The 10,945-nt window shown below is 51.1% G+C and overlaps 1 protein-coding gene across 1 annotated transcript in view; it reads left to right on the forward strand.

Annotated features, from left to right (window-relative positions):
* Positions 1–8,628, forward strand: part of CTNNBL1 (catenin beta like 1) — a 75,851-nt gene extending 67,223 nt beyond the window's left edge. The window contains exons 14-16 of the mRNA XM_029911778.1: positions 3,216–3,353; positions 3,998–4,070; positions 8,394–8,628. Coding sequence (XP_029767638.1) covers positions 3,216–3,353; positions 3,998–4,070; positions 8,394–8,482 — 300 coding nt within the window. The 3' untranslated portion in view covers positions 8,483–8,628. The remainder of the gene's footprint in view (positions 1–3,215; positions 3,354–3,997; positions 4,071–8,393) is intronic.
* Positions 8,629–10,945: the final 2,317 nt, after the last annotated feature.

The raw sequence follows: 10,945 nt of genomic DNA on the forward strand, positions 1-10,945 counted from the left end.
TCTCCCCTGAACTCAGGAATAAAGACTGCCCTAGGAGCCTAGCTTTAAATCTGAAAAGTTCTCCGTCCCTGCTGGGGCTGCCGCAGAGCTCCTCATACTGCATGGGCTTGTCACTGCACGAGTCGGCCTTCCTGCCCGTCTCCCGATCAGGCTTGTTTTAGTTGGGATCGAGGATAGTTGTTTTTCCTTTGTGGGGTTGCCAGTGAGTGACGACTCACGTGCAGCAGATAGAGCTGTAACATCCCACTCCGCAGTGCCGCCATCCATCACGAGCGTGCTCGGCCTGTGAGGCCTGGTGGCATCCGGCGACCTCTTTGCAAGATGCCAGGAAGCCTGTCCTAGTGCCAACCTCCTGAACTCGAGTGGGAGGGAACTCAGTGCTTGCATAACATTCAGAAGCCTTTCCACAGGCAGCAACATCCTGCTTTTGAACTCTGCGCAGCCGTGTCTGTGTCCATTCTTCAGAGAGCTGGAGAGTATTAAAGTTACCGGGGACTGCTAGAGTCCAGAGTTTTCTGCCCCTTGGGCATCCCTGTGTTGTCGATAACCCAGTCGACTTTAAAGCCTTTTCTGAGTCTCACACACGGAGTCTGTCAGAGAGGACTAACTTCTTTCATCCCACATATGGCCAGGTCAGGAGATTTGTCTTCCTTCCCCGTTCTGGAGGCATTAGTTGAGTTGTCCTAGTTCGGTGTCTAAGGCATGTAGAGCCGTCACTGAGAAGAGCCCTTGACTATCTGAAGAGGAAGACTAATGGGGTAGCAGACTGTAGGACCCTGCATAGGAAAGCAGGGCTGGGGTTTCGAGTCACGCGATTAAGATGCTGAAACCCTGTGTTAAGATGCAGGGTAAATATTAAGCTCTTGTCTATGCTAGCAAGGGTTTGCAAGTAGATTACTGCCATTATAACCATGTCTAGCACAAAGATCTCCGTCAGGAGTAACCACACTCCTAACTGACAGGTGTTGGCAGTATCTATAAGTGTACACCAGGCCTCTGCCGGCCTGACAGGTGGGCACAGTTAGCTCCAGCCAGGACCTGAAGGTGGAGGGAGTCTCTCTTTGGGCCCCAGACGACAAAGGAGCTAGAGCAGAGGAGGTCCTGGAGGAAGACTCTTAAGAGCAGGGCAGGGACAGGCGCCTTAGGATTGTTAGTATCTTGGGCAGTGGGGAGGAGTGAGATGGATAGCTTAGCGCCCCCTCCCCCCCTTACAGGATTCTATAGGGCCCTAGTAGCTTGATTCACTGATGCTGGCCTGCTGTTAAATATCTCACCAGGACACACACTCTGCTTCCGATAGAGGTGTTAAAGAGGGGCTATGCATGAGGCATCTGCTGAGGGACACCTCCTGAGCACTGTCTGTGTCCTAGCTCGGCTTGTCTCCAGCAGATGCTATGCTCAGCAGTTTGTAATGTGAGAGGCTGTTGCAGAGGTGGGAAGGGTTAATTCTCCTCCTGGGGACTAAGGGACTCGGCCTGTAATTGTATTGCAGAGGTAGACTCAGAAAGCCAGAAAAAGTTGGTAGCCGAAATCCGCTTGTGGCACTTGTGACCTTGTGTGCAGCTTTGCCTGCGGCACGCACACACACAGGACGTTCTCCTTGCTGAGCAGTGCAGGTCGAGTGTACTTGCTGGCGATGGCTCTAATGAGGAAATATTGCTCTGCTGGTTTGTGCCCACCTGCCAGACCAGTGCATAATAAATCAAACGAGCTGCAGAGCGCTAGCAGGGCCTGACAGGCTGCTCCTTTATTTTCTAAAAAAAACTCCACCGTGAAGATTGTGAAAGGTCACACGTGACAGGAGTTACAGCTGGTTGGGCTCTCTGAAAATGGAGGGTACATACCTATGGGGGTGGATTTGGTGGGCCTTTCCCAGGAAGGGACTGTCTGAGTTTATTGCTGGGTTATCCTTCGGCGGCACTTTGGAGAACATGTTCCAAGCAGTGGGATGACTGAAGGGGGCACTGACTGGCTTTGAAAGGAAGCTCTATCTGGTCCTCCCTATAGGACAGGAAGTCACCATGCTGTAGAACCTTTCCGAGTGGGAGGAGTAAAAGGGGATGAGAGCGGTTCCCAAGGGATCTTCCTCCGGCCCCTTCAAAAAAACCCAAACAAACCAACCCCACACTCCTCTTATGCCAGACGCTCTTCCTGTCCTGAATGGGAACTGATCATGCTGAAATGACTGCTTGGGGTAGCATTCCTTAATGTGCTGTTCTGCATCGACCCCTTGTAGTCACTGTACCTACTATGCCCCAAGACTATCTGGCAGAACTTCAGCAGGTGCAACTGGCACGAAAGCCAGTGGAGCTATGATTGTTTGGACCAGCTGAGGATCTGCTGCAGGAATGAAGCTGGAATAAACAATAGTTTAGTGGTGGTGAATCCGCATACTGTGTAGGACCTCTAGGCTTGGTTCTGGCTTGTTCATGTGGCCATAAGAAGCATGGCGCTCCAATAGACAGGCCTTTGAGTCTGGTGAGGATTAGTAGCAGCCCTTCACTAAAAAGTGACCTTGAGGAGAGAACTATGCACATTGTTTCACATCAAAACTGGAAACAGTTGAAATTGATTTTTTCACATTTTGTCATGGAATCAGAAATCAGCCTGACTTTGAAATACTTATAAACTTGTTACTGAAAAACAAAAAGGTGCTCATTTGCAGGTGAGCACGTTTTAGAGACAAAGGGTGAAAGTTTGCTCAGAAGTGAATGGAATTGAGTGAAATTAAATTCATTTTCAAGAGAACTATAATTTTGTAAGAGAAGTAAATGAGAACTTGCAGTTTTTAATGCATAAAGTATAGTCAATGAAAGAGTATTGGCAAATTTTTGCAAGTGTGAAAATCCTATGAAATGAAATTGGGACCATTTTTGTTTAAAGAACCCACCTTCCCCTTTTTTCCTAGTTTTACACAGCCTATTTTATGGGGAAATATCAGAGATTCTTGGCCTGGAGGAGGATGGTGGACACAATGGCTGAGTTCAAGAGTTTGGGGTGTGGGAAAGCAGAGGGATCAGATCCTAGGAGCTCGGTCAGAGGCTCCATTTCCTAGTGGGGGAAAGCTGTGAATATACGGCAAAGCAGATAAACCCTCTATAGTGAGATTACAAAAATGCCAGATACTTTGAGTCTTTTGTTACATGTACCATAGCAATATGGGAGTAGGGCGCTCTCTTGATCCACCTGATAACACCACCTTGGCCATTCTTCAGGATATGGTGCGCCGGGGGGAGATAATAGATGATGACATGGAGGATGAATTCTACCTCCGTCGCCTAGATGCTGGTCTCTTCGTTCTACAGCTCATCTGTTACATCATGGCAGAGATCTGCAATGCCAGCGTCCCCCAGGTAAAGACACCACCCACTTCAGCCATGGGCTTCCAGCCATGACACGCAGGGCTCTGAATCCCCTCCACTGCTCCTCATCCCTACAGGAACTTCTCTGCACTAGATTTTTTTTTTTTTTTTTTTTTTTTTTAAGAAATCTACTCCCATCACAGTTGCACCAGTGGTAGCAACCACGGATGCACTAATGGGCCAAGAACGCCAGCATTGTTAGCACCACATCTTCTAGACCAGCTCTGAGTAGAGCCAGCAGTCCCAGAGGTAGAAATGTTGGTGCCCTGTCTTACCATTGGAGGTAGTGCAATTTCCCAAAAGTCTCATGTAGGCACCACCTAGGTCTCCTGTGAATTCCCACGGTATCTGATTCTGGCTAGGGGTCTCTCAAACCAGGTGATGTGCCCCGGTCCTTTGTGCACACGAATATGGAGCTTTGTGGGCTGGGGGTGGGCACACCTTTTGCAAACCCATTGGATGCGCCTTTCAAAACTTGTCTGACTGTGCACTGAGAGAAGTGGGCTTCTGAAGGTAGATGGGAGTTTAGAACGCTCAGGATTTCTGCACTCCCGCCAAGAAAATAAGACGTTCATGGTCTCTCTGCAGCTGTGCTGGGAATGATGTCTGTTTGTCCTCTCTTCTCTCCCTACCAGATTCGTCAGAGAGTCCATCAGATTCTGAACATGAGAGGCAGCTCCATCAAAATTGTTCGGCACATCATAAAGGGTGAGTTTCTCTTGCTCACTGGTTTGTAGTACCCCAGTCATGTGCCTTTGCCCAGGGCCATCCTCCCTGAGAACAAGGGAATAGACAGAGCTTGTTCAGACTTAGCAAAGTTCTAGTTGAGTCTCATCTTTCATTCCCATGGCCCGGCCCCGCCCCATCTGTAGCATATCCATGTCCACGGCGTGTTAGTCTTGCTCTTAGCAACAGATTAATATGGATTAGGGGGGTAAAGTATCGCTCTCCAGTTTTAAGATGTAGCTGTTGTGATTTGCAGTCCTGGCTTTAATGTCGTGTTTGCAATAAAGCCGTGCTTATTTGGGCTCTACCATCCCAGCTCCAGGCCATCCCATCTCTTCTCCAACATAAATAATCAACTGAATTGAGGCGCAGGAGGGCAGAGACACGTGGCAGGCTGCAGAGATGATCACCCGCAGTAAAGTTCCCCCTCTGACGTGCCACTCCAGGTGGCTGGTCCGTTAAGAGTCGGCTAAAACAGCTGTAAATTCCCTGACAGCCCAGGCTGCAATTCCTTACTCTACAGTGCGGCCATGGCTGGCTGACCCTGAGCAGCTGGGTTGGTATCTGTGGGTGCTGGGGGATGAGGCTCTTCCCTCTGAGGGGAGGGGGAATGTCTCGAATGTGGTGTGGGGCTGTGAGTTGTGCCACGGTCAGTGCATTGGTCGGGGCTCTCCGGGCTCTGAGTCCAGAGCAAAGACAGCTGCTGGCCTGTCCCTTCTACCTGACAGCGTCGGTGCGGACGGGAAGAGAGAGTGAGCAGCTGTTTCCCTCCCCCCCCCGTTCAGAGGGGAGCGTGAGGGAGTGAGCAGTGCACTGGTGCCATGGGGAAAAGGTTGAGGTGATTAGGGACTCTGGGGTCCTCGGGAGTATTCTGGCTGGGGGCCCTGGACACTGTCCAGCTGCTGCGGTGCTGGCAGCCGTGGTGCAGAAGCCGCACGCGGAGGAATAGCGGGGCCAACCTGCGCTCCAGGCTGGTGTTCAGATGTCAGGGGTCGTGCACGTTGGGCCAAATGCATCCTTGGTGTCACTCCGCTGGTTTAACAGGAGCCACCGCAGGAATGAACTTGGGGAAGCTGCCTGCCAGCTGGAGTACGGGGTTTAGTCTGGGGGAGTGGGGGGAGGAGTCCAACCCACTGGCCCTGCGTGTCCCCCTTGAGCGGCTAGTGACGGGCGGGGGGTGGGATTTCCAGCCCTTGGCACAGCGGGAGCAGGAATCTCGCACTGCAAAGTGACATAACTCCAGCACCACCCTTGTGGATAGAGCCGTTGCTGAAGCCCCCCCCCGTGTCTGGCTCAATCTCGGGGTGGGCGCAGTCTGGGATCGCCCCTTCACTGCATAGTCTTGCTTTCCACTCCGTGGGCTTCTCTCTTGTTCCATTTTTATTTTCTATTTTTGCATACTAATTAGGTGCCTGCTTTTTAGTTTGGTTTTATGGCCTACTTATTCTCCATGTTTCTCTGGCAGCTGATGGGTCCCTGGGGCTTGCTGCAAATTGCTTATCATGCGAGTGAAGCAGTAGGCCAGTGGTTTTTCAGTGGGGGAGGAGTGGGCAGGGGAATAAGTGAATCTCTGCAGATTGGCCAGGCAGTCCCCTGGCCTGTTCTCCTGAAGATCAAGCCGCACTCACAGCTGGAGCGTTCGTGTTCTCTTCAGGAGGACTTGGACTGGGAGGGAGCAGATTTTGGAATGGAAGTTTGGCCTAGTAGATAGAGCACCAGACCGGGACGCAGGGGACCTGGGTTGTGTTTATGCCTCTGCCACTGGCCTGCTGGGTGACCTTGCTGAGTCACTGCCCTGCCCATGCCTCAGTTTCCCCATCTGTAAAATGGAATTGATGACCCTTTGTAAAGCACTTTGAGACATACTGATGAAAAGGGCTGTATTAAATTGTGGTGGTGGTATTTAAGCTGGTCTCTGCTGAAGGAACAATTGTATAAATAGGGGCACTTGCCCTTACAGGGAGGAACATGGACTGGTGATTGCTGATCCATAGAGGGGCCAGTCTGTCCTGCCTCTGCCCCCTTGTCATGCCATTGCCCCAGCCCCCACGTTGGCCCTCCCGTGGTTTCAGAATGATGTCCTGATTGGTGAATGAGGCATCAGAAGCACCGAGATGCTACAGGGATGGGCCCACTAGGAAGATAGCTGGGCGGGAGGAATGTGAGTTAAAAGTTAAACCAAAGCCTGTTCTGTGCTTAACCAAAGAGAAAAGGCGAATGCTTTATAACGGCGCAAAATGTGGCTCATGTTCCCTCAGTGTATGTTCTCGGCTGTTTCCAATATCCTCTTATAAACCTGGAAATATTTCCCTATTGATGTTGACTGTTCTGTAACCATTGTATTTTCTTTTGTCTAATGAAACAGAAGCCAATCCTAGGCACTTTCTGTTTGCACAGTAGCAGCAGTGCGTACAGCTCTGAGTAAGCGCTGGTGAGGTGGGAGTGTACGTACACACACACACACACACACACACACACACACTTTAAATAAATACATTAAAACCCACTCTCATTGGGTTTTTATCTGCTTCTTTTCCACTTCATGTCATCAGCTGTTAGTGACCTAATAAACAATTTCCCAGCAAGTCATTGTGAGGCTTAGTCTTACAATGCTAAATGCTTAGGAGAAAAAAAGAAAAAAGTGCCGCGCTTTGGGCAAAACCCAGGAAGTCTGTGACTTGTTCTCCCGTGGGAGATTTCACTGGCTCGGGAGGGGGACTGGCTGGTAGTGACCCCTGTGGCAATGACATCGCTTGAGGCAAGGGCTGCAGATGCTTTTTCCTTAAACAAATCCTTACTATCTAACTGAGCTGTGATCCAGCTCTGCTAGTGCCTCCTGCTCTGCAGAAAATGGCCACAGGTTCCTGCTTGAAGGGAGAGGAGCTGAGTAGCCTGGTGTTGTCCCACGGCTCCACTGCCGGGCAGTGCACTCGGGATGGAATCCCTCCCGGCACTCAGACGGGGTGCAGAGTTCCCCCTCGGCCGCTAGTGAGCAAAGGCCAGGCCACTTGCTGCCTCGCTCAGGCACTCAGAGTCACAAAGGCCGGCGAAATGGCCTGCTCGGGGCAGAACCTGCACCTCCGCTTATTTCCCTGCGGGGCCGGTGCCGGTATGTGGAACGCCCACACCCACACACCCCTCAGCACCTGGCGTTGGTCTCTTCCAGGAGAGGAGTGTTAAGAGTGGGCTGGGCCGTCACTGTGCTCACGATGCTCCCCCAGGCCGGGATGTGATCGAGAGCCTGGCAGCAGAGAGAGGGCATGGCACTGGGTGCAAGCTCCAGGCAGCTGGAACAGGATCTGAGCTGTTAACCACGGGGGAGAGGGGGGCAGGAGGGGGGCTGTTCTCTGTTTTGTGCAGGAGAGCCCTCTGTCCTCAGGTGCTCCCCCCACCTCCTTGTCTCCAGGATGCCAGTCAGACGGACCCACTAGCAGCAAACCGCGGTGGCACCGGGCATCTCTTGTCGCAGAGACTATAGCAGTTTATAAATATTAAACGGATTTCTCCCAGAGGCCTTGGCAAAGAGCTCTCTGCTTTGTTTGTGGAGACAGAGAGGGTGCATGAGAGAAGGCTCCCACACCAACTAGCTTCTCCCTGTCCCCAGCCTTTTCAGTGCTCTTATAATGAGGGCTTTGATGGAGCTCAGAAATGTGTAGCAATGCTGAACACATAAATATTAAAGCAAACTTTCTTCTGCCGCGTTGCCATTCAGACACTGAATACAAGCTGTTCTGTTTGTTTGGGAAAAAGGGGATGCATGAGAGGAGCCAGAGAGGCTGGAAAACATCTTCCTAGGCAGACAGCTTCGATTCACTGAGATGTTCGTGTCCTCAGCCCCAAATCTGCCTTTTGTTTTGTAATAATGTGTAACGGTGCAGGGTGCACTGCCTCTGGCTCCGACCCAGATCTAATGGGGGGGCTTTGAATGCGGCTTGGGGACAATTCCTAAACTGTCTCCTCTCCAAATGATGAGGCTGGGGGATGTACTCGGGACTAAAGTTCTGGTCTCCCTGCTGATGTCCACCGTGCTAAGGAATGAGGGAGAAGAGCAGGAGCACCTATTCGAGTGCCCCATCCTTTCAAAACAAACTTTGTAATGAGGAGTCAGTAGATGTTTAACATGCAAAGTTTTAATCACCAAGAAAACGAGTCCATCGCTGTCCCTTGGCTAACTCTCCGTCAGGCATTGACGTGAGTTGTTCACAGGCCAGGATACAAGTTTAGGTTCTGCGGTGGTGTCGCTGCAATAGGGGAGGCGTATCTGCCGTCGCATCTTGCTCAGGGCTTGGTTTTGTTTTCCTGCAGAGTACGCCGAGAACATCGGGGATGGGAAGAACCAGGAATTCCGGGAGAGCGAGCAGAAGCGGATTCTGGAGCTGTTGGAGAATTTCTGAGAACTCTGGGTTTGAAATCTGTGCGTCTCATAACGAGGACGCAGCCAGCATGCTGAGCCTTTCCACCGCCGGCTGCCCAGCAGAAATGACTTCTCGGTTAAACCAGTTCTAATAGGGATTTCTGAGCCATTAAAGTTCATTTTTTTTATTTCTTGTTTGATGTTTTCTGCCAAGAGACCTCGGAGAGGGGTTTGAGAGCATCGCAGACACTAGTGCAGCTTCATCCTGTGGCCTCTCTCCTGCATACTGTTGAGAAGCAATCCCACAGCCTGAGGGGGTTGACAGCAGAGTAGAGGGGAAGCCTGGTTAGCTCGGGGCCTGGTAGTGAGATGCTCACCTCCAAGTAGCAGAGTCAAATCCAGCCCAGGGGAACACTGGTCAGGAATGTTACCACATTTCAGCAACTTGTGGGATGGTCTCAGACAAGTTCCACGGGACACAAGCTTCCATAAGTGGCCCTGATTGGGCGCTCTTGTTGCCGGACTCACTGGGCCATGGAGACAGAATTCCCCTCTCCTAGGGAAGCTTAGAGAGCCCTACCTAGGTTGTAGCGGGGGTTAAACCAAGAGGAATGGAGGAGAGTGCACTTGTTCTGAGTTGGGTAAACAGTGCCCCTCAACATCTCACCCTCCTGTTTCAACCTACTGTCCCCCCTGTTCTGTGGATAAACAGGACTCGGGCCCCTGAGCTATCGATCCGTGAATGCGGTGCTGGTGGGAAGGAGAACCCCAGATGCAAACTGTCCCAGCCGCGCTGTGCAAGTCTCTGTTCCTTTCCAGGGAGTCACGGCAGGTGGGTTGCCTGTGAATTGCTGATTGCAAAGCAGCTGACCAAAGCCCTTTTCTCGCTCGCCCTTCTTCACTAGCAGTGTAATTCCAGATGTCAGCCAGCCAAACCCAAGTGTTTCTCTGAGCAGCGGCGCCCAGCTGGGACAGGAGCCTGCTGAGAGCATTCTTGCTTCCTTCTCTGTGCTGCTAGAGTTAATGACGGTCATCACAAAACAGCAGAGCTCCCGTAAGCTGGGCTGTGCCTAATTTAGAGAGATTTGCATGCTGGCAGCATTCATTTTTTATCTCAGAAAAATGTCTTGTCAGGGAAGCTTAAAGGGTTCCTTCAATCATGACTTCAGGAGGCACCGCTGGCCTGGCTGTATTGAATGCCATTACTTAGGGATCAGCAGGGGAGTCGTGGCAGCAGCTGCACAAAGCTGCAAAAACCTATTTGTGGTGCAGAAATGATCTGTTCTGCCTGTTTTCCTCCCTCCTCCTTGACCCCTGTAGAAAAGACGATCTTTAACCTGATCCTTTCAGAGATGGCTTCAGTTCTTGACAGTGCTGTACCCTGGAATTCTTCCCTTTCCACGGTGAACTCCTGCTTGCGTCTGGCCTTGGGACTTTAATACTGGAAGATGACCTGCTGGAAACCATGTTGGTCCTTCATTAAGCTGCATTTTGCACCAGAGAAACAAGGGGGTAGAGGATGGGAAAAGAGCTGGGTGGAGTAGCGGGGGACGGGTAGTAGTAATGAAAGGAAGCTAAGAGCTACGTGTTTTTAAAAAAAAGGGGGGGGGAGAGAGGGACATGGTTTTGAATATGCTGAGTAGAAAAGAGTAACGCGAAGCATTGAATACAGGCTAGGTTGTTAGTTTAGATATACACCTCTACCTCGATAGAACACTGTCCTCAGGAGCCAAAAAATCGTACCGCGTTATAGGTGAAACTGCGTTATATCGAACTTGCTTTGATCCACCGGAGCGTGCAGCCCCGCCCCCCCGGAGCGCTGCTTTACCGCGTTCTATCCGAATTCGTGTTCTATCGGGTAGCGTTCTATCGAGGTAGAGTTGTACAATTGGGCACAGAATTTGCACTCAGTTACTGCAGCTGCATTCACACACAAGGGAGCCGTGTGCACAAATTACCAGAATTGGCTGTTTCTGTGCACAGTGACCCAAGCTGTGTCTTTAATCACAGTAATTGTGGGTGCAGGCTAGGTACATTCTGTGCACAGTCGCACCTCAACTCTCTTCCTACCCGAGGGGCAAGATTCGTCCACCATGTCTGTGGCAGGAACGAGGGCAGCTTTCCAATCCCGCCGCTGTGGAGTGGCCTTAGGTCACAGCTGTCTAATATTTGTTTTCCGCTAACTCTGTCCAGACCCTTGGCCTTCGCTGGGCCATCAAGTGCGGAGAGCCAGGATTGGGAGATACGAAAGGGCTACTGCTCTGCCAGTTAGTGACCGCAATGTTTGCAGAAGTGCTGCTGGTAGTGGAGCTTAGAGAACACGGGCAGTGACCATTTTATTAAACAGCCTTTCTCTTTGTGAAACCGTCTCTCGACTTGATTAGCTATTGGCCAGCTACATTTCAGTCTGCGGGTAGCTCACTATCGAATTCTTGCAGCCAGCTGTGTGCGCTGTAGCTTGGCCACATGATGTGGTTTCTGTTCCCTGACTAGATTAAAGTCA

Source organism: Terrapene carolina, unplaced genomic scaffold (assembly GCF_002925995.2).
Source record: "Terrapene carolina triunguis isolate 2854851 unplaced genomic scaffold, T_m_triunguis-2.0 Scaffold130, whole genome shotgun sequence".
NCBI lineage: Eukaryota > Metazoa > Chordata > Testudines > Emydidae > Terrapene > Terrapene triunguis.